At 41.8% G+C, this 25,285-nt stretch overlaps 1 protein-coding gene across 2 annotated transcripts; it reads left to right on the top strand.

Annotated features, from left to right (window-relative positions):
• Nucleotides 1-412: 412 nt before the first annotated feature.
• Nucleotides 413-25,285, top strand: mtmr14 (myotubularin related protein 14). Of its 2 annotated transcripts, XM_083771894.1 has the most exons (19): nucleotides 413-1,222; nucleotides 1,582-1,733; nucleotides 4,790-4,898; nucleotides 6,047-6,122; nucleotides 6,908-6,956; nucleotides 7,105-7,227; nucleotides 7,898-7,971; nucleotides 8,182-8,252; nucleotides 8,460-8,534; nucleotides 8,793-8,859; nucleotides 10,702-10,787; nucleotides 11,431-11,507; nucleotides 12,525-12,561; nucleotides 13,426-13,496; nucleotides 15,345-15,403; nucleotides 16,749-16,884; nucleotides 17,527-17,700; nucleotides 19,832-20,026; nucleotides 21,897-25,285. In XM_083771894.1, exons 1-19 carry the CDS (start codon nucleotides 1,091-1,093, stop codon nucleotides 22,075-22,077), a joined length of 1,944 nt encoding a protein of 647 aa, XP_083628020.1. In that variant the 5' UTR covers nucleotides 413-1,090; the 3' UTR covers nucleotides 22,078-25,285. The 2 variants fall into 2 exon arrangements, with proteins under 2 accessions (XP_083628020.1, XP_083628021.1); XM_083771895.1 differs by lacking the exon at nucleotides 19,832-20,026.

The following is a 25,285-nucleotide window of genomic DNA, read 5'->3' as shown; positions in this document are numbered from 1 at the left end:
ATATTTTCATGCTTAGCTGGACTGTTGGGACAGTGGACAGGTGTATATCTGAATCCATCTCTGAGAATTCATTCATTGGCCCTCCTCATGATGCGTTCAGGGCAGATGCCCGTGTGAAGCTACTATACGGTCTACCGTTCATTGTCAAAGGAAGCCAGCCAAGCGACACGAAGATGCAAAGATGCATCTGACGTTTGTAGCTGCTGCAATAGCTAGCTAGCTACAACCATAGATACTACAACAGCTACAAATACACGGTGTAGGGTAGCTTTGCATCTTTGCATCTTTTGCATCTGCCCATGTGAACCATAGATTTGAACGCAGCATTAGGAAGACTAGCAACATTACGTCACTTAAGGAAGTGGGCGCGATGTCTGTCACGTGAAATAATCTACTTCCTGTTTACCGCTCGCGTCTACCTTGAACCAGCTACAAGTGATTGCAACATCACACAGTCCTGTTTATTTGGTTCCATATCGGAGAATACACTTTGGAGGGTGTTGTCGCTACGCACACCGACCACCATACAACGACCGTCTTGTAGTTTTGTTGTCGTTGTGTTGACGGGGTAGGCATGGAGACGTGACATTGAGGAGGAAAACGTGACCAGGCCAGGAGTCCTGGAGGTTTCCTGACTCCCGTCAGGTGACGGTGCTTATAGCTGGATTGTACTAATCGTCAGTCAACCAGAAGGAATGTCCGAGAGGACTAAACATCTCCTGTCGTGAAAAGTCGTCTCTGTTCGCCGTGTAGTGGATTTATTTCACCATTTTATTTCCCAATCTCAACTAAACAAGACAGCTTTGAGGTGGAGCTAACGTTAGCTAGCCAGTTAGCCAGCTGGTAATTGTTTCCACTCTGCTGGCTTGCCTTGCAGGCTGGCTGACGGACCGTTTGTGGAGGGTGTCAGTTCGCCGGTGCCCTGAATTCGGGAAGCCTCCCCGGCTCCGGCCCCCTTAAGCGGGCAGTCAGGAATAAACTGGCTGGGAAGGGATGGCCTGGTCGGTCCTCCCGTTCCCAAGGACAAGGCGCTGCGGTGTTTGAAGGAGGGCGAGTGCGAATTGAGCACGCCGCCGTGGGTCGAGGCGCTATGATGGCCGCCTCTTCCCCCTCCGGGAGCTTTACGGCCTCCGGGCTGTCATTCAGAAAAAGCGAGGAAATAGTGGACTTGATAGATTTGTTTTCAAAGATTCAGTACAGGGCAAAAGAAGTCACTCCTCGGGTAAGTGTGGGGGTCCTTCATTGGAGCGCTGTTTGACTGTCAGCGTTAATCATCAAGACTGGTGGTGTTTCTTTTACTGTCCACCTGAAACATCACCCTGTCACAACAAACAACCTGCAACTTGTCAATATGCAACACCAGCAACTTTTATTCTTCATCCCAGCAGGCAAATATAAAATGCCTCGAATATGACTTGTAAGACAGTGGGACTGGTGGGTTTACCAGAACCATGTAGTTGCTGCACAGTTGTATTTAGCCAAGCAATTCAAATCGTGTTTTCTCCTGCAGGTGGAGAAAAGTACTGTGTACTTTAACTTAAGCCAATAACTACAATAACTTTTCCTTCTGTGTTTACTCAGGTGGATGCGATAGAGAATCGCTGCTTAGAGCTCTTTGGCAGAGACTATAAGTACAGTGTCATCCACAACCCCAATGGAGAGGTGTGCGGCCACTACCCCCGGCAGATAGTCTACCTGGAGTATGAATGCACAGATTTCCAGAGAGATACTAGGTACCTCCCTAGACCTAGAATGCCTGTGATCATTTAATTATACTTTGTAAATGTTCATGTATCAGAGGCATAGAACGATCTGCTTAACTTCTGTTCGGGTTCCAAATTGGCGGCCTAAATGTGATAAATGCTCCGTTTGTACTCGCCCATTAAATAATTCCAAAGACGTGGTGTGAAAAATGGTCCTCTAGTTTTATATCCATGTGGAAGTTCTGGCACAAAACGCGTATTTAGTGAATTATCTCCACTTTTTCAAGAGATGCACACAAACATCAAATACGTCCTGTTTACCGCAGACGTCATCACCAATTGACCAGGGAAACACAAAAGTTTGCGGTCACACAATTGGCAGGTGCTTTGCGATACGTAGGTGCTGGGTAATTAATCACACCACCTGCCAATTGTGTGACTGCAAACTTTTGTGTTTCCCTGGTCAATTGGTGATGACGTCTGCGGTAAACAGGACGTATTTGTAAAATCTGTTCATCGATTGTTCCGGCCCCCCTCGCCCGGAGAGAAAGATGTCCGTGTGCATCTCTTGAAAAAGTGGAGATAATTCACTAAATACGCGTTTTGTGCCAGAACTTTCACATGGATATAAAACTAGAGGACCATTTTTCACACCACGTCTTTGGAATTATTTAATGGGTGAGTACAAACGGAGCATTCATCACATTTATGCCGCATATGTTAAAGTTCGACCAGATTTCAAGGAGGGTGTTCTATGGCTCTTGTATGTGAAATACTGTATATACTGTATGTAACAACAAGAGCCGTTCTAGGGCTAGTACCTCCCCCACTCCTTGACCAAGAGCAATACAAAGTCCAGGCAGCTCGGTTACCAGTTTCTCCGTTGTTTGCTCAGCGTCACTCATCTTGTAATTATTTTCTGTAGAAAGCAATGGTTGGTTAGTTAAGCTTTACATATTTGATTTTTCAAGGCAGCTGAGTGTTAAGATGACTAATCTGTCATATGAGGCCACATGAATTCTGAAAATGGGAAGTTGTGTCTAATAAAGTGTCCAGTTGCATACTTCATTGGACCACAGCTGATTTTTTTTTACCAGTGAGCATCTGCTGTTCTATGAAACACTTGAGGTTTATTCCTATGAGGCTAAAACTTGACTTCAGACATGGTCTGTTATCTGAGAAAAGTGCTGTTTGGAAATTCATTCTCTGAATCAGAGGACCTTGTGTTAGGCCATAGCCAGATCTTGTAATTGAATTGGATATGTAGAGTGGTACTGGCACAGTGGCACTTCTCATTAACAAGTTCCATCTAGCTACTGGGTCAAGTATAGAGAGAGAGCATGGTGACGAGAGTTGAGATTCGTGGATAACAAATCTCAGCAAATCTAGTCCTATGCTTCTTATCGAGCAATGAAGCAACTAACTCGGGTTGTGTACACTATCTTCCATCTCTCTTCTATCTCTGTCGAGCAAGCAACTACTTGGACTGTGTACACACTATCTTCCATTCTCTTCTAGCTTTGACTTCTCTGTTTAGCAATGATAGCCTACTGCACTGCAGCCTTCAGACGTCGAAGTTAAAATGTACTAATTTCCAGCTTAGTTTTGACAATTTATTATTGGTTCAGCTTTCACATTTGACCTTAAATGTACCTTCCTGCAATGGAAAAGGACCGTGGATGGGATTAAACTGAGCTAGGTTTGTAAATGTTCACAAAAAATACTATTATTCGCTGTTAGAAAATTGCTGTTGGTCCGATCTACCCCTCTCGTCAACACAGTTCTCAATGTTTACAACTTGACTTAAGAAGTCATGTGGACATATCCTTATGGAACCAGAGAAAGAGAAAAAAACACCAAAAGTTAAATGAGTCGAATGACGAGTGATCAGGCCAAAGTCTGTGTGTTCTCTCCAGACTGTCAAATTAATAGCAGTTATGTTGCACCCAGATCTGTCTGTAGCAGTAGTGTGTTGTTAGCCTAGCTAGCCTGGGCAGTGCGTCTGTGTCGAAGATATCAAATACACGTTGCATGGCTTGGGTGTCAGCTGACGAAATAACATAACCTTCAACAACATCCCCAAACACATGTATGCTCTCCAAACCCTACAATGAGATTGAGCTAACTAACAGTTACGTTAGCTCATTCACACACCATTGTCAAACAGGGAACCTTCCCCGGATGGTTAGCTCAGCCGTCTGGGCACCTAGGCTTCTGAGCCAGCCTGACGGCATGCCACGGGTTCGGCGGCCTTTGCCGCCTGTCTTCCCCCCCATCTCTCTCCCTATTTCCTGTCAGTCTACTATCAATCTATCAATAAACCCAAAACAGGCCCCTTCCCTCTACCCCCTGAACCACTGCTGCCCAGAATTGGGGTATATGCTGTAAAGGTGTCCTTGATGAAAACCTATACTGTAGCATCTAAACATTTTCATGGAAACACATTGTGTTGAGAAAATGTTTACAAAGATGTTTTTATAGAGCATTATTTGTAGCTCATAGTTTTATTGACACAAGGCTCCTTTTACGGCAGGCATTAATCTGTGTCCTGGATCAATGGATAGCACATAAGTCAGGTGTAAATGCTCCCCAGGCCTGGGAAATATCCAAGCCACCCCCAAAGGTGGTCATAGGTGCATTTGACCACATTCATCTATCAATTCACGAAACCTGTGTGTTTGTGTGTCCCAGGCATAACTTGGGCACCGTTTGACCGAACAACCTCAAACTTGGTGTGTGTCTCCCAGATGGCCCGGGTGTAAAACATAATTGGCTACTATAAATTATTTAAAAAAATAAATAAGCAAAAGGTCAGCAATTAATCAGTTATTCACCCATGATGTATTGCCTTAGCTAAACATTGAGCAATTTAACTGTTGACCTAAATTGCAGATGTCAAGAACCATTGATTGATTACTTGGTAATGTTAGGTCAGTAAACAGCCGGCGTTTTGCTGTTGTTTCAAGTCTCCGCATACATGTGCCTACATTTTGGTACAGCATGTGCTGAGCAAAGAGGTAATTTAGTTAACATGTTAAAAAAAGTTACAATAGATGAGCTGATGGTGATCTTCTATTTGCATGTAGATTTGAGAGCACAATCCAGATCACTAAGCTGCAGGACTTGGTGAATCGCAGCAAGCTGGCCCGCTGCAGAGGAAGATTTGTATGCCCCGTTATCCTCTACAATGGGAAGGTATGGCCTTTTTACTGTTACAGTCATTTCATTCAACTTTTACCATGTTTGTTAAGAGAGATTCCATGAGATTCCATGAAATGAATAAGAAAATCAATATCGTGTGGATCCACAGCCCCACATGGGAACAGCACGACTCCAATGTGGAGTTTGGACTTCATGTAGCCTGTTGTGTCAGTCAGTTAAATATTTAAAAAAGTATAAAATATGAACAACAACCACAAACAAACAAAAAATAGACTGAATGAACATCTTAAAACAAGTTCAAAGCGGCATTTCCACACAGGAGTCCCTGCACCGTCTGCATTGGCAGTAATTTCCACATACAAAGGACACCGTCTAAAGTAGGCTCAGGGGATAACAATTTGGCCCCACTCTGACCCTACGGAACGCTCAAACTATATTGTTATGAATGAGAAATTAATCCATGGTTATCAAACTGCCTTAATGTTACCAGAAACTGATTTGGCTGGGCTCTATACAGTAGCTTTAGAATGGATAGTTCCAGTTAGAGTTAACAGTCAGACGGAGTCTGAACAAGGGTTGAAGTTCCTTAAAGTCCAATTCCTCCGTTGGGAGGGACTAGAGCAAGAGGGTACTATTTTGTGTGGAAAAAGGGAGGCATAAATCAGCACGACCTTGCACCGCCTGCCATGGCCCTGCCGTCTTTTTTAATGGAAACTTGGTAATAGATGGCAAGTCAACTGCAGAGTCACGCTAAAAAAAATAACTTTCAGTAACCATTCAATTCTGAGGACAGGCATTTCTTTCCTGATGGAGTGGGCTCCTCTAGAACACCTCCACCCACAGGACTTGTAACTGAATGGTTTAACGAGCAGAACAATAAATAAATCATGTGCCACGTGGAGAGTGCTATAGAGTGGCGCAGTCCCACCCCCTTTCACAACGACGACAGGCCCCGGAAATAATTCCCCATGCCCAGAATATTGTGTTTGTTTGTTATGTCTTGTCACGATCCGAGTAGGCTTTGTTTGAGGCTTACAGATCTTTTTGAAATGTCTATGTCTAGACACAACAGCATGATCCCAACAAGGCCAACTGGTTTATTGCTTGGTGTAGAAACATGTTGATATGAGCAATAAAAACAACAGCTGTTCAGCAGTCTCATGCCTTACTTCCCTTCACAGCACATTTGTCGGTCATCCACTCTTGCTGGCTGGGGAGAGCTGTATGGACGCACAGGCTATAACTACATCTTCTCAGGTACAACACACAGACGCACACTGAATTAACATTGATGGGGACGTCAAATCAGACTTGTGTGGGCTTGTTTCAGTTGCGTGTGTGCTTGCCGATGTGTGTGAATGGGTGCAGCAGTGCTTGGCTGTCAAGCAGGACATTTTGGGAGGAAGGCATTGGTCCTTGAAGGGATGGTTTATAATGAATGCATTTGGTTTGGTTCCAACAATGGTGGTGGATAGCACCTGGCTGCCATTCTTATTCCTGGATTGTTTTAATTTTTTTCATACAATCCCTGGCTGATTCTTTATGAATGTGGGACAGTGGGACACAACGCCTATCTCATATCCATTAATGTTTCTCTGCATATTGGATTGCTCATAAATTCCCTGTTGAAGTTCCCTGTTAGCAGAACTGCTTTTATGTTTGTTGGACACACAAGCCTAGATCTCGGACACCCAGGCGCCTAGGATTCTGAGCCTTCCAATGTCAAATTTAAGCCACTTCCTTTTTTATTGTGATTTGTTGGGCACTATCCAATCAGCATGCCTACGTAACGGGTGAAATGCAGGATCAAATGAAAGACTGCCAGACTGAAGCAAACTGGAACAAAACAAAAGTCAGCTGAACTGAGCGAATCAGTCTGGATTCCAAGCTAACAAACACAAGAGCGTGAGGCAGATCTTCTTGGCAGTTTGCTGCTGATTTAAACCTTATGGTGCAAATATGTCCAACTGTCCCATAGATAATGGAGTGAAAATCAATCTGTTTATGCGTGTATACCAGGAACCTTTTCCCTCTGTTAACAGGGGGTAGTGATGATACGGAGGAGGTCCCTGAAGAAGACAGTGAAGCCAGGTAAAAGAACCATGTTGAATGTCTCATTCATTCATTCATTCATTCATTCATTCATTCATTCATTCATTCATTGTTTCTTTCCTTCCTTCTTTCTTTCATTCTCTCTCTCTCTCTGTCCCCATCTTTCCCTCCAACTCTGTTGCTACAGGAATGGGGACACCCAGCTTTTTGACAAGGTGCGGGGTCTTGACATTAAGCTGCTGCGTTACCTATCAGTGCGCAACATCTGTGACCTGATGGTGGAAAACAAGAAGGTCAAGTTTGGCCTAAAGTAAGTAAAAATTGTGCTGGGGCATGTCCATACATACACTTTTAAGACATTGAATCCACCGTCCTTTTGCTTAGTAGTAGCTGGATCTTGACGTGTGTGAGACTGACCTTTTCCCTATATAACTGTTCGTGTGTGCGTGCTTGCGCCAATTTCTGATAGTGTCCAGCTAGTGTCGTTTTCGTTTTCTCCCTCTAAACTACTACTAATTAGCTTGATTAATTGAATACTTTTATTAGTCAAGGCTAAAAGGATAACCGTAATGATCTTGGGTCCTGGATACTTTCCATTGTGGTCCTATGTATTCATTTAATCAACATGGAATCATAAATGTACACAATGATAGTTGTTGTCATCAACAAATATAAAAAAGAAAAAACGGCGGCACCTCCTTTCTAAGGGAATTTGCCTTTACTTCCCCTTATGGTCTAGCCTGGTGAAACCACTCCCCCTGCTCTCAGGCAGAGATGATGTACTCCGGTCCAATTCTGACCATATATGCCATATTTGTTCTAAATTTGTTACCAGATCGGCCTATTAACTCGGCTCAAATGCGACATAATACCAGGGGAAGTACTTGCTTAATATATTAAAAAAAGAGAATTCTTCATCTTGCTATTTCTCACTGTTTATATGCTTAGTCCCTTACCCTCTGACTTATCTGTTTTTACAGTGTGACATCTTCTGAGAAGGTTGACAAGGCCCAACGCTATGCAGACTTTACCTTGCTCTCCGTGCCTTACCCAGGTAAGGTGACTCCTGTTCGCTCTTAATTTGAATCAAAAGTCAGGGTCAGTTGTATTTTATTCATGAAACAATATCGCTGACACTAGCACACCCTTTTGTCTTGGTCATGCAGTGTTTTTATTCAGTTTTTAAGCCTACAATAACATCCACAGTGTTAATTGAAGGCAGTTTCGATGTTGATGATGACATGTTTACGTCTGTTTTTTTCAGGGTGTGAGTTCTTTAAAGACTACAAAGACAGAGACTACACAGCTGAGGGACTGGTGTTCAACTGGAATCAGGTTTGTGGACAATAATAAGCGTATGAGACTGTTAACTTGTATTATTTAGGCATTTAGCAGACGCTCTTAATCCAGAGCGATTTACAGTGAGCAAGAACATCAAGTCATCAAGAATCATACGTAAGCTAAGAACATAACAGTGGAATATCTATGCGTACACACTATCTAATAAAAGTGTATGTTACCGCTCTGCCATTTCTATCACAGGACTACGTTGATGCTCCTTTGACAATCCCTGCGTGCTTTACCCAGAACATGAACATTGACTGGAGTGAATACCAGGTTACCTATTCTATTAATTATTTTCCATTCTATTCTATTAATTATTTTCCATTCTATTCTATTCATGGAAATTCCACCACACCAACTGGCAGCTAGAAACATCTGCCTCCTAAAATATAATTAGTCTGTCAGTGACATCTGTTGGTCACTCATGGAACTGCAGGTGCCATGCTTTATATATCGTTTTGTAGTCCACAGGTTTTCAACATCACCTAGCAATTTACGTACATTGTGTGTTTGTGTGTATGTTGTGCGCAGTCATGGGACCTGGTGGAGCAGACCCAGAACTACCTGAAGCTACTGCTCCACATCATTAACAGTGATGGTACGTAGACAGGAGTTTGAGTTTTATGTTTCTAGCTGCACTTTAGGCTTTAGTCGATGTGCTTCAGTTTGATTCTATTCTTTAACGTGTAGTTGCTCACATCTGGGAATGATTTAGATGTTTTTCTTTATATTGTATATCCTATTAAAAATCACACCCGTGTGAAATGAGGGCCGCTTTTATCATCGTACATCATCACATTCCGGCCAATCACAATTGGCAAATGCCATTGTCAATGGCATTTGCCAAAGGAGAATTTACGTCATATGTGCCTGAACAAATTGGCTTTTTGTGGCATTAAATGCCATTGACAATGAAAGGATAATTTACGTCATATGTGGAAGAGCAAATCGACTTTTCGAACTGTTTTAATTCAGCTCGGGTTTTATATATTGTGTGTGTGTGTGTGTGTGTGTGTGTGTGTGTGTGTGTGTATATATATATATCTAGTGTGTGTGTATATATATTTATGATTGATAAGAGTGCACCTCACTTCACATGGGTGTGATTTTTATCCTCACATTCCGTGCTCAGCCAATCAAATCATCACTATGGGGTACAATTTAGGCATATATGGTTGTCTGTTTGTCCAGAGCCACAGATCTGACTGCTATGCCCATATATGGTCATAAAAGGGACAAGGACAGGCAGATACAGAGGCCTCCATAATATATGGCCATAAAAGGGACATAGGTATGCTAGAGATCTCAATATGGGCACAAAAGCAGACACACAAGTACAATAGATATTAGATAACATTGGTGTAGCGGCCCAAACCTGTAGTTGTTGACATTCTTTTTGTTGTTTTGTTAACAGAGTTTCAGGGGTTTAAAACTGATTTTCTCAGTTCTGTTTATGTAGAGTGCATGGTTAATAAAGGTAGCTTTTTACTTTGTAATGCAAATTCCCTGGGCATCCGTTTCCCTGGGCATGCTTTCTCTCCCAGGAGAAATGACAGATGACAGAATCACTGTGGGCCATAGGGCCCACTATCCCTTATTAATAATGTAGTATGTAATATATTAATGTTACAGAGCTCTTTGACCGGTGGCTCGAGGGTGAGACTGTAAATGTGGCATATAATCTGCAAATGAAATGAGAACATGAAGCAAAGCATGGCATCTGGGACACTATTCTATCCAACAGTTATTTATTTACCTCTTACATAACCAAAACACCTTCCACTTCATTGTTAATATGAAAGTCCCCAGTGGAAATGAGGCAATATTTCCATTTTCCAAGGGGTTGGCACAAAAGCACTCTAAGCACATGGGCAGATTGTTACCTCTTTTGAAGCTTCAACAAGTGAATATTTGTTTTGATGACTCATGCTCTCTAAAGCAGTGGTTCCCACATGGTGTGCCGTGAGAGTAGTCCAGGTGTGCCTTTGGATTTTGAGACATTATTTTTGCAAAATACAGTATACATCTATACAACTAAAAACCTATACAGAGGTGAATTCCATATCCTAAACATTTCAACCTGGCGCTAACCTGGCAGGTGTTTTTGGTTTTGTGAACAAACTGAACATAGCTGATTTTTCATCTGAATATAGTAGAGTCTTGCGATTTTGAGTTTCCCTCAATCGTTTTGGGCGGGAACCCGTTTTGGTGTTAGCATTATGTTGTGCTTTAGCTATTGGAAAATAGCAGATCTACAAGCTCATAGCGTGCCACCGAGTGGCGCGCTACGAGCTTGTAGGTCTGCTATTTTTGAAAAATCGAACAACTGACATAGAAACATAGCCTTTTCAGAAAACTGTCATTTTCAAACAGACATTTTTAGAATCTGATCTCAGGTCAGAATTGATCTTAATCACATGCCTGCCTGCGCCTCTTTCAGATAAAAGTGGACTCCTGGTGCACTGCATATCAGGCTGGGACCGCACGCCTCTCTTTGTGTCCTTGCTCAGGCTCTCCCTGTGGGCAGTAAGTCTTTCTCCATCCTCATTTCATACCTCTCTCCCAGATCCTTTTATAAAAGTACAAGTTTACGTCCAAAACTTTTACTTCTCAAGAAATTGATTTTTTTCTCTATTTGATCCAACAATGATGTTATTTTATCATGAGATATTTTTAATACTTTTAATTGGTTAAAGAATTGCAATACAGAATCAACTTTATTGTTTATTATTTTGCTCCACCATTTTGTATTTTCCGTGAGAAGATGGAGGCAGAGTAAGAACAGGAGAGCTTGTATAATGGCTATTTCTGCTACTTTTGCTTGACACTGTCATATGACATATAAAATATGGCATTCATTTATTTAATATGAAATATGGGTATACACAGTTTCTGCCCTACAGCGATGCTATATTGAAATTGGTTTCACACAAATCAACTTAACATTCCAAACACACTTGACCTTAATGAGGTTAGTGCCTTCATTAAAAAATAAAATCCTACAGTTGTAAATAGGCAAGTCGTTTTCATGTTAAAAAAAGTGCGTTTTGAGTATGACGACTCGCCATCCCCTACCACAACCCCAGTGAACGCGTTGCATCTCATGGATAATAATTGGCCCCTCGGTATCATACGTATGTTTGACTTTTCTTTTTCTCTTCTTTCACAGGATGGTGCTGTGCACGCCAGCCTGGAACCGGCTGAGATCCTCTATCTGACCATCGCCTACGACTGGTTCCTCTTTGGGTAAAAACAATCCCCTCACAATAACCAAACATTAAATAAAACAGGAGTCTTCAGTGAGCACGTTGGCTGGCATGAATACTTTAGAGTCACGCTGGTGACACGCCAGGCAGGCCTCTGATGCATAACTGAGAAGTGACTGTTAATGAAATGAAGGAGTATAGGGATAGGGAAGTACAAGTGTCTCTCCTTGACTGTTCTCCATTGTTCTGATCTCACCCCAACACCCCCCCCCCCCCCCCCCCCCTCTCTCTCTCTCTCTCTCTCTCTCTCTCTCTCTCTCTCTCTCCCTCTCTCTCCCCCTCCCTCCCTTAATGATGATGACCAGCGTGTATCTCTACAATTTAAGCGCCTTTGTAAAAAAGAAAAACCCCTGCCAGCGAGCCCATGTAATTATACATCAGCACTGAGCAGGACTTCCCAAGCCCCTGGGACACTGGCCAGGCAGGGAAGGGGGTTGTGTGTGTCTGTGTGTGGAGGAAAGTAGGTGGAAGCTAATAAAAGATGAGAGAAATGGGGATTTGTAAAGATGCATTAAGGATTTAGTCACTACTGTAATGTAGAATCTTTAGTCTAGACTGGCCAAAAAGTCATGGTAATCTCATTTTAAAAAGAATTACATTTTATCTTTGAGGAGCCAGTGATGATGGATCCTTTTTTTTCTTATGCTATTGAATATTGCCATGGGTCAGTGGGGGCACCTTATAACAACAATGCACTGTTGACGTAAATGAATGAGTGTTAGGGCAGCAATTAATCATTTTTTAAATGATAATTCTGTCATTGTTTTTGTTATCAGTTATCAGTTAATCAGTATAATATCACTAAATGCTGGCAAAATAAGTGCACACCACAAGTTATCTGAACCCAAACGGACACACAGAAGTAAATTAAACATAATTGGTTACATTTATATAGAACTACATTTTCATTGCATTAATTTATTTTAACACTTAAAATGAAGTGCTATTCTGATTGATACCTGTCACCTAACCTGTTCATTTTCTGTCAATTTTCTAGTCACATGCTGCCAGATCGACTCTCCAAAGGAGAGGAGGTGAGTGCACCGCAATCATGAACAAGTAGATCTTGTTAGGGTCATTATTACAAGAACAATGGCCTCTAGGTGTAAGCCAAACATAATGAAGTTAAGTTTTTTTCGTTGGGGGATACTGTCGTGACCAAGTATAAATCGTTTTTAAGCTCTTTATAACAAAAGTTTAAAAGGTCCTGGGTTCGATTCCCGCTCGGGGCGCTGTGGGTGCTGGCGGCGTGTTTCCTCCTCTGCGTCATCAGTGCCCATACCCGAAGGCGGGGTTGGCGAAAGGGCCTTTCTGTGTGGAGTTTGCATGTTCTCCCCGTGTCCCCTAGGGTAGGTACCCTCACAAAAACATGCAGTAATCCTGGTAAATTATATTTATAAATTATAAAAATAAATAAAAAGTTTGGCCTCCGCCAGACGTTGGATACGAGACCCTCACTGCTCGAGACATATGGTATACAATTCAAACGAAGCACTCCCCAATGGAAATGCAAGGCCAACGTAGGAAGTAGTGTGCAACATACTGAAAAGTGAGCAACATTTACATACTCAGAGTGTAATGTCCATGAGCCATTCATCTGGGGAACATGTTTATCTGTTGGGACACAACTCAGATGGGTTTCTAAATCTCCTTAACGGTAACTGTCAAGATTAAGCATTGGATATTTTACCCATCTTTGCTGATACTCTTGAGTTCATAGACTGTAGTTACTACTACCAAGCTCTCATACTACTACCAAGCTTTGAGCTCTTTTTGACGAGACCTAGCTTGATTCATACGTAGGCTTTATTTTATTCACTGCTGTTGAAAGCATTTCCTGTTCCATGTACATCGTACATAATCCTGTCTGAGATCACTGTCTTTTTGTCCCCTGGCAGATCTTCTTTTTTTGCTTCAATTTTTTGAAGCACATTGTCTCAGAGAAGTTCTCTGCTGTAAGAAAACAGAGGTATGTCCTTCCTTTCTCACTCACTCAGTGGACACTACATACATACGCAATGCACGTTGCGTCATTTTGAAGTAAGCGTAGCCAACGATCAAACATCTCACATCAGGTCTCAGTTTGTGTATGTACAAATGCATAATCAGACAAGCTGATAGGCATATATTTGAGCATATGTATTAATTCAAAAAATATATAACTAAATAAATGAATAAATAATACATGAATATATTCCATTTTCACATTTATAAGGCGTACAATACATCGATTATGTGTCACATGCTTAATAAATAGGTAGGATATTTCCAGATTGTTTTTTAAAACATTTAAATTGCAAAGGTTATAGGTTAAATGCTTAATCCATTCCATAACCAATCCCATTTAAACAGGCTTTTTACAGTCCTTCAGATCACGGCTATAGCAGATCATCTGGCTCTATTAAGATATATCCGTGCTCGTAGATGCGAGAGGAATCTTTTCATGAAAAACAAGGTCTGAGAACTTAGGTACGGTGTCGGTACTATCTTCTGGAGTTCTATACAACCCGATTAAGGAGGGAAATCCGATGGTCGAATGCCGCCTGTGCCCAGCACAGGTGCTTTCTGTAGCCATCATCAGCCATCATCCAGTGGTTGATTAATCAAAACTATCACTTTATAAACATTCAGTTTTCGACAGCCAGCTATCTTTCATAAACATGGTGTCATGGGGTATGCAGAACTCCTATATTCAGCTAAACAGCAGTGTACGGACATGTCTTCAGGCCAGGGCCCGCTGAGTTTTCTTAATGAGTTAAATTAATACAAAATGTATTCCAATCACGACTTACATTTTGTTGTAAATCATGTGCTAGTTTGACAAAGCTTATACACTCACGGAGTAAATTCCATTGGCAAACACTGGAGTACTGCAGGTTCCACGGTGTGCCAATGTGTCGTTCTGATGTGTACTGTGTATGCAAATGTGTATGTGAAGACGTGGAGATGACTGGGGGAGCAAACTTTCCACTACACAGAGACGTTTCTCTTTCTTATTGGCTTTCCATAGGTTTTGGGGCCGTATTCCGCTTATTTGTGCTGTAAACACTGAAACAAGAATATTTAAGGCTATGTTATTTAAATGACGATTCAGCCGCAAGATTTATCAACAACCCGACAGTTCTTATGCTGTGATTGTCAGGATACGATTGTTCGTGAGATGATTCCTGTGCTCAGATCTGCGCTGGTTTCTACAAAAAAAAATCTTTCTTCTAATTCTATTCTATTTGTCTTATTCTGATCTTTCAAATGAAATTCTTTATTTCTGTCTACTTCTATTTTTTTTTAACTATGCTTGTTCTGTATTGTCCTATTTCCTCTCTAAATCTATCCTTTGTCTTTTTGTCTAAATCTATATTTATGTCTGATTATGTCCATTCGTGCCTGTCTGTAAATGCTGCTCTTTGCGGTTTTTTTCTTTCTGTTTTTCCTATTCTATTTTGTAGTCTTTGTTGTGAAGTCCATTAGTTATGGACTGAGTGAATTAACTGTTTCAAATGGAACACAGCCTGTTCTTTATAAACATTTTTCGTCATGGGCACGGTGTTTTGTTATGCCTCTCAGCCACTCTTTAATGTTTGAACAGTGGCTCTGATACACACACATTCACTCTTTGTGGTGAATAATTGGCTTTCACAGTCCCAGACCAACTGTATCAAACCAAGCAACGGTGTTGTTTTCCCCCTTCTTTTTGATCTTACTCTCTCTCTCTCCCTGATTTCTCTTTTTGCTCTTTCCCCCTCTCTCTCTTTTATTATGTATTTCTTCATGTATTACATATTTCATCATCCTATTTTCATCATCCTCTTATTCACAGAAGAAAAAACTCTCATTTCAAAGACAGTGACTTCACCGTGGAGGACCTCTGCCAGATGAGTAAGTTTACAGAATACATGAACATCAATGGTCATAATCGGCATAATATGCTGTATTTGAGTAATGTGGTAACAGGAGCCACATTATTTTATTTTATTAAAAGTATCAAATCACAATAAGGTGTCTTAAAACCCTTTACATGTACAGTAGAGGTCTTCACGGGTCCAATTTGACCAACCCGAACCGAAATAGACCTGCAAAAACAGCCAATCGCTGGGTCCACTAGGGTTGTAGTCATTACCCAAGCACCGAGACATACGGGAGCTGCTTCGAAAAGACCCGGGCAGGGAGTCACTTCGGAACCGGACCCAAATCAGAGATTTCTTAGGTTCATAGGTTCGGTATTTTGCATCCAGTTATTTCACTGACCCCGGAGTGCAGTCTGAAGGGAGTGAAAAGGAAGAGAAATAACATGGGTCAAGACAAAGAACACTAGACAACATTAACACTACACACACAACCCACAGAACACAACTTGGAAGTCTTACAGTGCGAATGTATTTTTAAAAGTCCCTAGTGTGGCAGACTTTTAATGTGTTGCTATTTCCTGCTTTTACACACTCATCCACTCATTTGCCATTTTCCAGGTGAAAAAAATAAAATCCAAAATGTACCTCTTGTACCAGCTATGTCCTGGGACGATTTATGACCATCCTCAAATAACATTATTTATCGTCATCAAATGACTAGTCTTAATTTTGCATGCTTTAGACACCTCTCCCATGAGCATTACATTCGTTTAATGTTGGAGCAGACACCATAGGGAACATCGCATTACATGAGATCAATGTGTGAGCCTTTGTTGAATATTTCTTTTTATTCAGCAACGTTATGAATTCCATGTGGGAAAGGGGCTAGAGTGACAGATATGCTGAGCATGTGTGACAGTCATTTGATGGGTTGAACCCACAAGAGCAGAATTAGCATGCCACCCTAACCACTGAGGGACATAAGCATGTGCACGTTTATTAAATGTACACATTTAATAAATGTGTAAATTCTTTGATGCCACATTGTTTGCTTTTTTTGGTATTTATTTCTGTGAGTTGACGTGTTTGCTAGAGTACATTTATGTCAAAGATGTTTGTAACTCATCAGGAGTTTCTACTGTACAAATAATTGCGATCAGGCGATTATGTAATAAATGTCTATGTAGTACTAGTGGACTTGTTAGGCTATTTAATATAGTAATTAGTTCTGTCCACAAATGTATCCACCAGAGGGTGCTGTGACTCAACTATGTACACCTCTAGGTTGCCTTTGCGTAGACTTTTTGTCGTCTTCAAGCGGAATAAAAAGGGGAAACTAACTAAACTGTGTGTGTAATGCTGTGTGGTTGTTTTAGAGTCGAAGAGCCGGGGCAGTGTCACCAGTCTGAGCAGCGACTTCTCCCTCATCACTGAAGAGGTGGGGGGCTGCGCCTCCAGCCTAACCACTGACACTGTGGACCCGTTCTCATGCCAGCCCCAGGCCTCCAGCTGGTCAGCATAACACAATGCCTCAAATGACTGGTCATGTTATAGTGATTACACTAAAGTTCATATGCTTTGTACCTCCTCAGTCAGTTTAATACTGTTAATGGTCACCAGACAAATACTTTGTTGCTGCAGCTGTTGCTGTCAATTATTTCTTTTTTTAAGATTTATTTTGGGGCTTTTATGCCTTTATTGATTGGACAGTAGACTGAAAGGAAATAGATTTTGTCACTCCCTAGATTTTAGAACCTAGCGGCTCTTCTGTAGGTCAGTGGTTCCCAAAGTGCGGTGCGGCGACCCCTAGGGGTCCTTGAAGGAGTTCCAGGGGGTCCCCAGCTAAATGATAGTTAGGAACCAAATGGACCCTTATGGGTCTGTAACTCTGAGATTGTATAAATGTACACTCTGAGTTAAATTAACTTTGATTTTACAATATACATTGAGGGTCCCAGAGATATAAATGCCATTAAATTGGGTTCTGTAGCCTATTGCATATCAAACTGAGGGTCTTTGAAATTAAAATGGTTGAGAATCACTGCTAGAGCTGTAAAAATGTTCTCTTATGGGGGTCCCTGGCATATCTTTTCAAATTGTCAATTTGGGGGTGACTGTGGCCGACGGTGCGTTTGTGCTTCTCTCCCCATGCAGGAGAAAAGGCACCACCACCTCCCCACAGACGGTGTGGTATAAGCCCACGCCTGTCGAGGAGCGCCTCTTCCACCCCCTCGGTGAGGCCAGGTCCTCCAGTTCCTCCTCCTCCAACCAATCGGAGCAGGGTGCCACACGTACCGGCAGCAGCCCATTGGCCGTCCCTGGGAGAAGGTGATTTATATGTTACTTTCTTGTCTGTCTTCCTCTTTTCCTATGTCCAGCTTTTGTAGTGTGTGCACAAACTGTGAAACAATGAAATGCCATTTGACAATGAATGGACAAGTTTGAGTGTTCGTGTAAACTCAAACATTGCATAACACAAACATTGAAGACAGAAGTGAGGACGCAACTTCTGATTGGCCGGAATGAGATGGACGGGTGTGATTAAAAAGAAAAAATGAAACATTTTTTTTTTTGGCATTTTCAATGCTTTATTTAGATGGGAGAGTGTAGACAGGAAAGCTAGGGCAGAGAGATGGTATATTATTGAATAATAATTTGGTGTATTTTTATCATATACGGTACTTGAAATTTGTCCTTTGCATGTAACTGATCCTAACTATTAGGAACAGTGCACAAGTGCTATTAATACAGTGCAGTTAGGGCGTCTTAAGTGTCTTGCTCAGGGACACTTGGCTATATAGACCAGGGCCAAGAGAGGAACCGGGACCTTCTGTTTCCCAGTCTTCCTCTCTTCACTCGGGTATTGCCGCTCTCCTCACAACTCACTTATGGTCAGTGCACTGCATGTAAGTGGCTGAGCCACCTCTCCACCAGCCACACCCTGTGTGCCTTTCTGCAAAACAAATCAATAGAAATAAGAAAAAATAGCATCTATATAACTGTATACATGTTGAGCTGACTTTTCAGTATCTGCCATATAGTATGCATACTACCATATGTATGCTTAACATATGGCTTGGCTATACATTACATCTCTGCTGTCGGGCGGAAACCAGCCATGTCCAAAATATTAACATTTCAGGCAATAAAAAAATGAAAACATGTTTTTAGAACAACGCAATACTTTAAATATATGCCTTATAATATATAAGATACTTGACTTGAATGTGTCCTTTTGGGTTTAGTCAGAAGCGCTTTTGAAGGCCTGGGCCGGCCGAGCGGTCCAGGCACGTAGGCTGGTAATCCAGCCTGACAGCGTGTCGCGGGCTCGAGTCCCGATCCCGACGACCTTTGCTGCGTGTCTCCCCCCATCTCTCTCCCCCTTTCCTGTCAAAATACTGTTAATCTGTCAATAAAGGCAAAAAGCCCCAAAAATATCTTAAAGAAAGAAATAAATAAGCGCTTTTGAATACTTTTCATTGGTTCAATATTTGTAAAACCTATTAAAGGATGTTCAATAATAGCACTGTTTTATTAAAGAAAGTTTGATGGTTTCTCCCAGACAGCGACAATATATACTGTACTTTTTATAAATAATAATAATAATAATGCAGTAGTGGTAAGGTGAACATTGCAGTATAATACAGAATTATTATCTTGCCTGTCATTTCTTGATTGCTGTGTACCGGTCTTTGTCCATGCATTCACTCACTGTCTACTCAGCATTTACCAGTTAACTTATTGTATGGTGGGAATTGATTTAAGTGCATGTCTGCTTGCACTTTATGTGACCTCCAAATGTCAAGCCGAAATTAGCCAACCTTAAGCATAATATATTACACCTGACCGAAGGGCATGCTCAGGCTGTGTGTACACAGAGGAATCTCTCTCAGTGGCTTGTCAGTGTAGTTCATAGCAATATATTGTAATGAAAGTGTGGGATTGTGCCTGTGTGTGTGTTGTTGGATGGTGTCTACTTTTCAGTAGAGGATAGTTTTTGCTGCAAAAATACTGTCAAGTCTAGTGACTTGACAGTATTTTCTGTACAATATCCTTGCTGCCCTGCATATACCAGAGACTGGTTTGCGGTCAGGAGTGTGGTAGCTCATCCACAGGTCGATGCAGTCTGTCAACATACTGCTCCCAGAAGACTTATTATTTATGGTCACGGACCCAATGCCACAGATCCCTCCCACTGACCTCATGACCCTGTTGCCTGGACACGGTTGAACCCTGACCCTACCCTCCTCTTCAATTTGTTTTGGCTTTCTGCGTTTTTTTTGTCTCCATTTATTTATCCACTTCGACTCCTGTTCTTCACGCTCTTCTTCATTTTTCTCTCTCAATAATTTCTTTCTTTCGTTCTGTTTTGTCGGTCTCCATTCCCTACTTCTTGTTCATCGTTGCTTCCGTCTTTTTCTCTCTGTCGTCTCTCCATCGTCCCTCCACCACGTCTCAGGTTAGCGGCGGAGTACGCACGGTCTGGCTCCTCCCTCTCCACGGAGTACGGCAGCTGGCAGATCGTGTCGGGCTGTGGCAGCATTCACGACCATGCCCACTTCCCACCTCCTGCCTCCTCGTCCTCTTCTGTGGCAGCCGCATATGACTCGCCCCTCCCCTTCAGCTTCCAGGACGAGGGGCCCAGCGGACGCATGTGAGTGACACTGCGGTTCTGCCCCCTCCCCCTTAACTCCCGTCAACTATTTCTGTATCTTTTCCTATACCCGTTGTCCCTTACTCTTTTTCACCTTCTTTGGTCACCTCACCCCACTCGCAAAGGAACATGACTCAGTGGGGGGCACTAAGCCACCCTATGTGTGTTTGTGTGTAATTTTATCCTGCAAGGGGGGTGTGAGCAGGGCATTTGAGCCAGGTAGAACAGGTAGAACCATTGTTGGAATGGAATGGTGTGTATGTGTGGGTAGAGGGTACTGTACCGCTCTCGAGTAGAGTCTAGAGAGTGACTCATCTATAGGAAGGCGCTCTGTGGATGATCATGAGGCACATAAAATCAGATAAGTGCATACCTTTCTGTCTTTGGTGCCACAGATTGTGTTGCTGTTAGCGTGGTGATGTGGAAACCCTGCGTAGAGTACATCTGTCTATGCTTCAGCAACCAGATCGCTGTTTTGTCAGTTGAAATGTTTGTGTTCTCATACCAACAGTTCCTCTTGTTTGATGCCATATTTACATGCGTATCTGAAATCCCACTTATGGTCTTATTTTGGATATGGAGTTTTGTATACAGGTAATAGGCCACTTTCCAATGTCTTTGTCTCTATGCTTTCAGGTTAACACATTTTCTTCCTAAATTTGCTATCTTGCCTATTTTCACTTCCGGTTTATAACCTGGGGTAATTTTCGCATTAAAATTAGGACCTGACTGCAAAGACCTTAGCACTGGTTACTGAATGAATTCCTGGCACTCAAAGAGAGAACTTTATTAAAGGCAATAGCGCTGACAGATGTTGCCGTTAGCAGATTCTGTCTTTTGAGATTAGGATCGCCCTAATGAACATAAGATGACCATGACAAATGTAACTGACGCTTACATACACCAATGTATATCATACTTGAGTGTTCTTTATATATTCTATATACTGTATATCTGCATATCATGGCAAACGTATCAACCCACCTTGCAGCTGGGGGTGTTTCATTTCTGCTTGGGTCGACTGCCAAATTGAGCGTGTCCCGCCAAGAGCACTTGCAGCCAGCTCAGGCAAATGGCATCTATCCATCCTTATTTGGAGTTAACAAGGAGAGGGAGAAAGACCATGCTGACAGCTTGTGCTCTGTGATTGTTAACACACGAGTACATTCTCTGCCACCCCAGATATACTGTAGCTCCCAACAGATATCTTTCTTTACGTCCAGTCATCCATCCATTTTACATTAGTTGCTTTTCCTTTCTTTATGTTTCCTGTCTGTCATGTCAGATTTCCATTCTTCACTATACCCATCTGTTTTTTACCCATTCTGGGCGGGAACACCATTTGGTGTTTTAAACATTATGTTATACTTTAGCTATTGAAAAATAGCAGATCTACAAGCTCATAGCGCGGCACCGAGTGCTGTGCTACGAGCTTGTAGGTCTGCTATTTTTTTTAATTGTGAAAATGTGGCCCAAATCTTTGAATATATATTTGAATGTATATTCTTTCAGAGTGAACGTTTTTAACTCAAATCTATGCTTCTGGGGAGGTCCCTGGAACTACATATTTTCAGATGTGGGTCGGCGGCCAAATACATATAGTTTTGTGGTCCTTGACAGGAAATATTTAGCACCACTGATGAATGAGTTAAATGATCATCCCACGTTACTGTTGATTCCTCTCCAATTCATGCCTCTTCATCATTTTCCCTCTGATTCTTCTACCCAACACCACTTACCACCACCCCCATCATTGCTATCCTTCCTCTTAACACACTGATTGCCTAAATTAAAACGGTCTATCCTCATACTGCTTCCCATAGTGCTCCTCACCTACATTATCTCCTTTCCGTGTTTCTCCCGCCCTCAGGTGCCCGATACCGTCGGAGCGGCAAGCTCGTCTGGAGGCTGTACGGGAGGTCTTTCTGGCAGCCTACAGCACCACTGTGGGCCTCAAGTCCTCAGCACCCAGCCCCTCTGGTGCCATCTCCGGCCTGCTGGAGCAATTTGCCCGCGGGGTGGGCCTCCGTGGCACCAATGCCATTGTCTGACCACCTCGCCTGCCACCTCCCCTCCTTAATGTGATGTCCAACATCCCTCAGCTCTAATCTTCCTCTACCCGTCCAACTGTGGTTTCCACCTGTCGGTACCACCTTTGCCTTCAGTCCAACCACGAATGTCTCGCCACATTGGGACTTCAGATAAACAATAATGTGCCAAACTTCCTCAACTCTATCCAGGGACTGAAGCAAACATTTTATTTTATTTTATTGTGATTTTTTTTTTCTCCTTTATTTGTTTTTACACTTCAAAACCACACGCACCCACCTTATTTTTATCTTTTTCGTTATTTGTGCCGTTAACTTTCTCTGTACTTTATATTTTCCTTGTTTGTTTTTTTGACAAATTCAGGGAATGGTTATTTTGGGGGTGGGGGGTTAGAATTCAGCCACAGTATCAAAAAAGGGATAGAACAATGGTTCTAGTGGGTGTGAGGGTGGCTTTTACGTGTTGGAGGCAGAATGTAAGACATTCTTCCTTTACGCCATTCTTCCTCGTCTTTTCGTAAATGTTTTTCTCTGGGAGTCGCAGTAATGACCATGCTGTGCAGAAGTATAGACTTCTTGACTCTCATTTATTTATGCTGCTATTCTTGGCCGAACCGAGTACAGGATTGATCAATAATAGTCTGACGTCAAATGATATAAATACAGCACTTAATGCATTCTGACAGAAATCCACTTTTTCGTCTGTATTAATGACTTTTGCATCGCTCATTTGTTGAATTTTAAACATGTGATCTACAGTCTGGCAGGGCTCTTGATTTAATTGGATGTGAACAGGTCAGGAACAGTGTTTCCTGGAGGTCTGATCAAAACCTTCAGCTCTGTTTTGGTCGTGAGAGTACCGGTATGCTCTTACTAGGCTCTTGTCCATTTCCTGAATTATCTATTATAACGCGGTTGCAAAGGTCTCAGTCAAGGAGCTGAGGTAATATACTGTATGTCCACATTTCTAAAGATTTCACAGAGCCAGTCTCTTGAGTACTCAGTACTGAGCATTGTGGTAGCTATAGGGAGGTTTGGATCACTCTGACCCAATTACCTCTTCAATGTGCTTCCTTGTTGCACACACAGCCAGTGACCCTGAAGCCTAATTCATACACTGTCGCACAATGGTGTAGTTCTTGAAAATAGATCGATTTTCAAGCGATGGTCTAGTTCCTGGTCTCCTGGATTCCCAGCAGTTAGGGGTGGTGATCTCCTCTTACCAAGAGCAAGTGCATTCTTTCATCACTGTCAGGTGTATGCATGGTGGATTGGTTTGATAGTTTTCTCCTTTCTCTTTTTTTTCTTTTTCTTTTTTTTTAGCTATAGCTTTATGGTGTCGCCAAACGGTTTTGATGGCTTCTGTACCTCAGGATCTTTTGTTGTGCCTTTCTTATCTTCAGTAACGACTCCTGATTCTCGCTTGTCTGGTCCAGTTTCAGGTGCATTTGTTTGTTAAATGATTGACAGTTTATTGTTTTGCAGACGATTGCTTGCGGATGCTGAGATTGTAGACTGCAAGCAGCATTAACCATGTTATTAATCATTACCCATTTGGCTGGGAGAACTGCCTTTCCCCCCGTTTGTCACTTGGCCGCAAGAATATCTATACTTTCTTTGACGATTACATGAGGCTATAAGGATCATTATGTACACCAATAATAAGTTTAATGGGGCGTGCATTATACTCGGCTCACCACATCAATCATGAAAAGACATGAAGTCCTAGTTAAAAAGAAAACCTGAAAGGAGCTTTTCACATCTGCCTTTGAAGACAACTCCAGCTCAATATTTGCACCATTAGCGAGGAGATGCTAACTTTGAATCCAACTTTGGCTGTCCGCTGCTGGAGGCAGAGACCGGAATCACTGCCAGGTTGTGTTTCTTTTATACTACACAAAACAGTGTTTTTGAAGCCAGATTCTTTGTTAACAATGAGAAAACCTTCGAAATTTTGTCAGGGCAGATCATGTAGATTTGATTCAGGTGTTTTCCTCCTGACATGCACACTGTATTTGACACAGCAAATCACGTTTGGCTGTAATGTACAGATTAATTAACTTGCATTTGTAATGTTTCCAATTAAAGCTGTTGGCAATGAGGGGGATTTTTGAAGGCTTGTCAACAAGAATGTCCTTTAACCCCATTTCATAGGCCAATGAGTGATTAAGTGATCTCTTCTCCACTCCTGTTTTCCCCCTCAACTCTAACTAGTTGAAGATTGGAGCTACCTAGTGACCATGGTATTGACAGTCTGAACATTACATTTTAAAGTTTTATTTATTACATCGAGTTCAATGGAAACGGTATCTGTGTACAGCTCCACTGTCCAGCTTTAACCCATTTTAGGCAGGAACCCCTTTTGTTAGCATTACGTTATGCTTTAGCTACCGGTATTTAAAAATAGCAGATCTACAAGCTCATAGCACGCCACCGAGTGGCGCGCTACGAGCTTGTAGGTCTGCTATTTTTGAAAAATCGAAGAGCGACTGACATAGAAGACATTTTTAGAATCTGATCTCAGGTCAGAATGAAAACTGTCAGGATGTAGAAGACATTTTTAGAATCTGATCTCGGGTCAGAATGGGTTAAGGCACAGTCAGATCAGCACACCTTCATTTAACCAAAAGGCATCTCAACATTTCCCAATCACATTCTGTAATATCATGATAAAGGATGGGCTCACCTGATGTGCAAAACAAGAGCTTTACTGAAACCAGGATTTATTTTATCGGGTGTAGGTATTTTGTTTGTTGTGCATACTGTAGGATTACTGTCTTTTTATTTTATATTTTTGGAGAGTGCAGTCTCACATGGGACACCTCCTGGAGGAGATGAGCTGATCATTACTGTTACAAACTGATTTTAAATCTTCCCACTGAACAGACTTTTAGCCTTCTCTGGTTGTGCATGCAATTTCCCCAAATCAAAACTTGTGGAATATAGCCTAAATGGTTTGATTTGATTTACAGATTAACTTTAATTTTAGAATAATTACATTTTTGATTTTATTGAAATGCTGCATTGCACTCATTGTCCTATGTTATGTGTAAAGAGGGATTTTGTTTTCTTTGTACAGTTGATGCATTTTTAAGTAATTTTATCTTTGTTATAAAATTGCTCTTAATTGTTGGCAGATATTTTAGGTTAGGCCTAAAGGTGAAATGAGCAGCAGGTGGTAATAGTGAATAAAGAGAAAAATGTGAAGCTA

Source organism: Protomyctophum parallelum (assembly GCF_964188405.1).
Source record: "Protomyctophum parallelum genome assembly, chromosome: 8".
Lineage (NCBI taxonomy): Eukaryota > Metazoa > Chordata > Actinopteri > Myctophiformes > Myctophidae > Protomyctophum > Protomyctophum parallelum.
This window is presented reverse-complemented; position numbering and strand designations above follow the sequence as displayed.

What these genes read in the sequence shown, in the direction of transcription:
- mtmr14 (XM_083771894.1), top strand. Translation starts at nt 1,091, where the DNA reads ATGATGGCCGCCTCTTCCCCCTCCGGGAGCTTTACGGCCTCCGGGCTG. An exon ending in GATTTCCAGAGAGATACTAG is followed by an intron (nt 1,734 to 4,789) that starts GTACCTCCCTAG and finishes ATTTGCATGTAG; the next exon opens with ATTTGAGAGCACAATCCAGA. An exon ending in GACTCTCCAAAGGAGAGGAG is followed by an intron (nt 12,562 to 13,425) that starts GTGAGTGCACCG and finishes GTCCCCTGGCAG; the next exon opens with ATCTTCTTTTTTTGCTTCAA.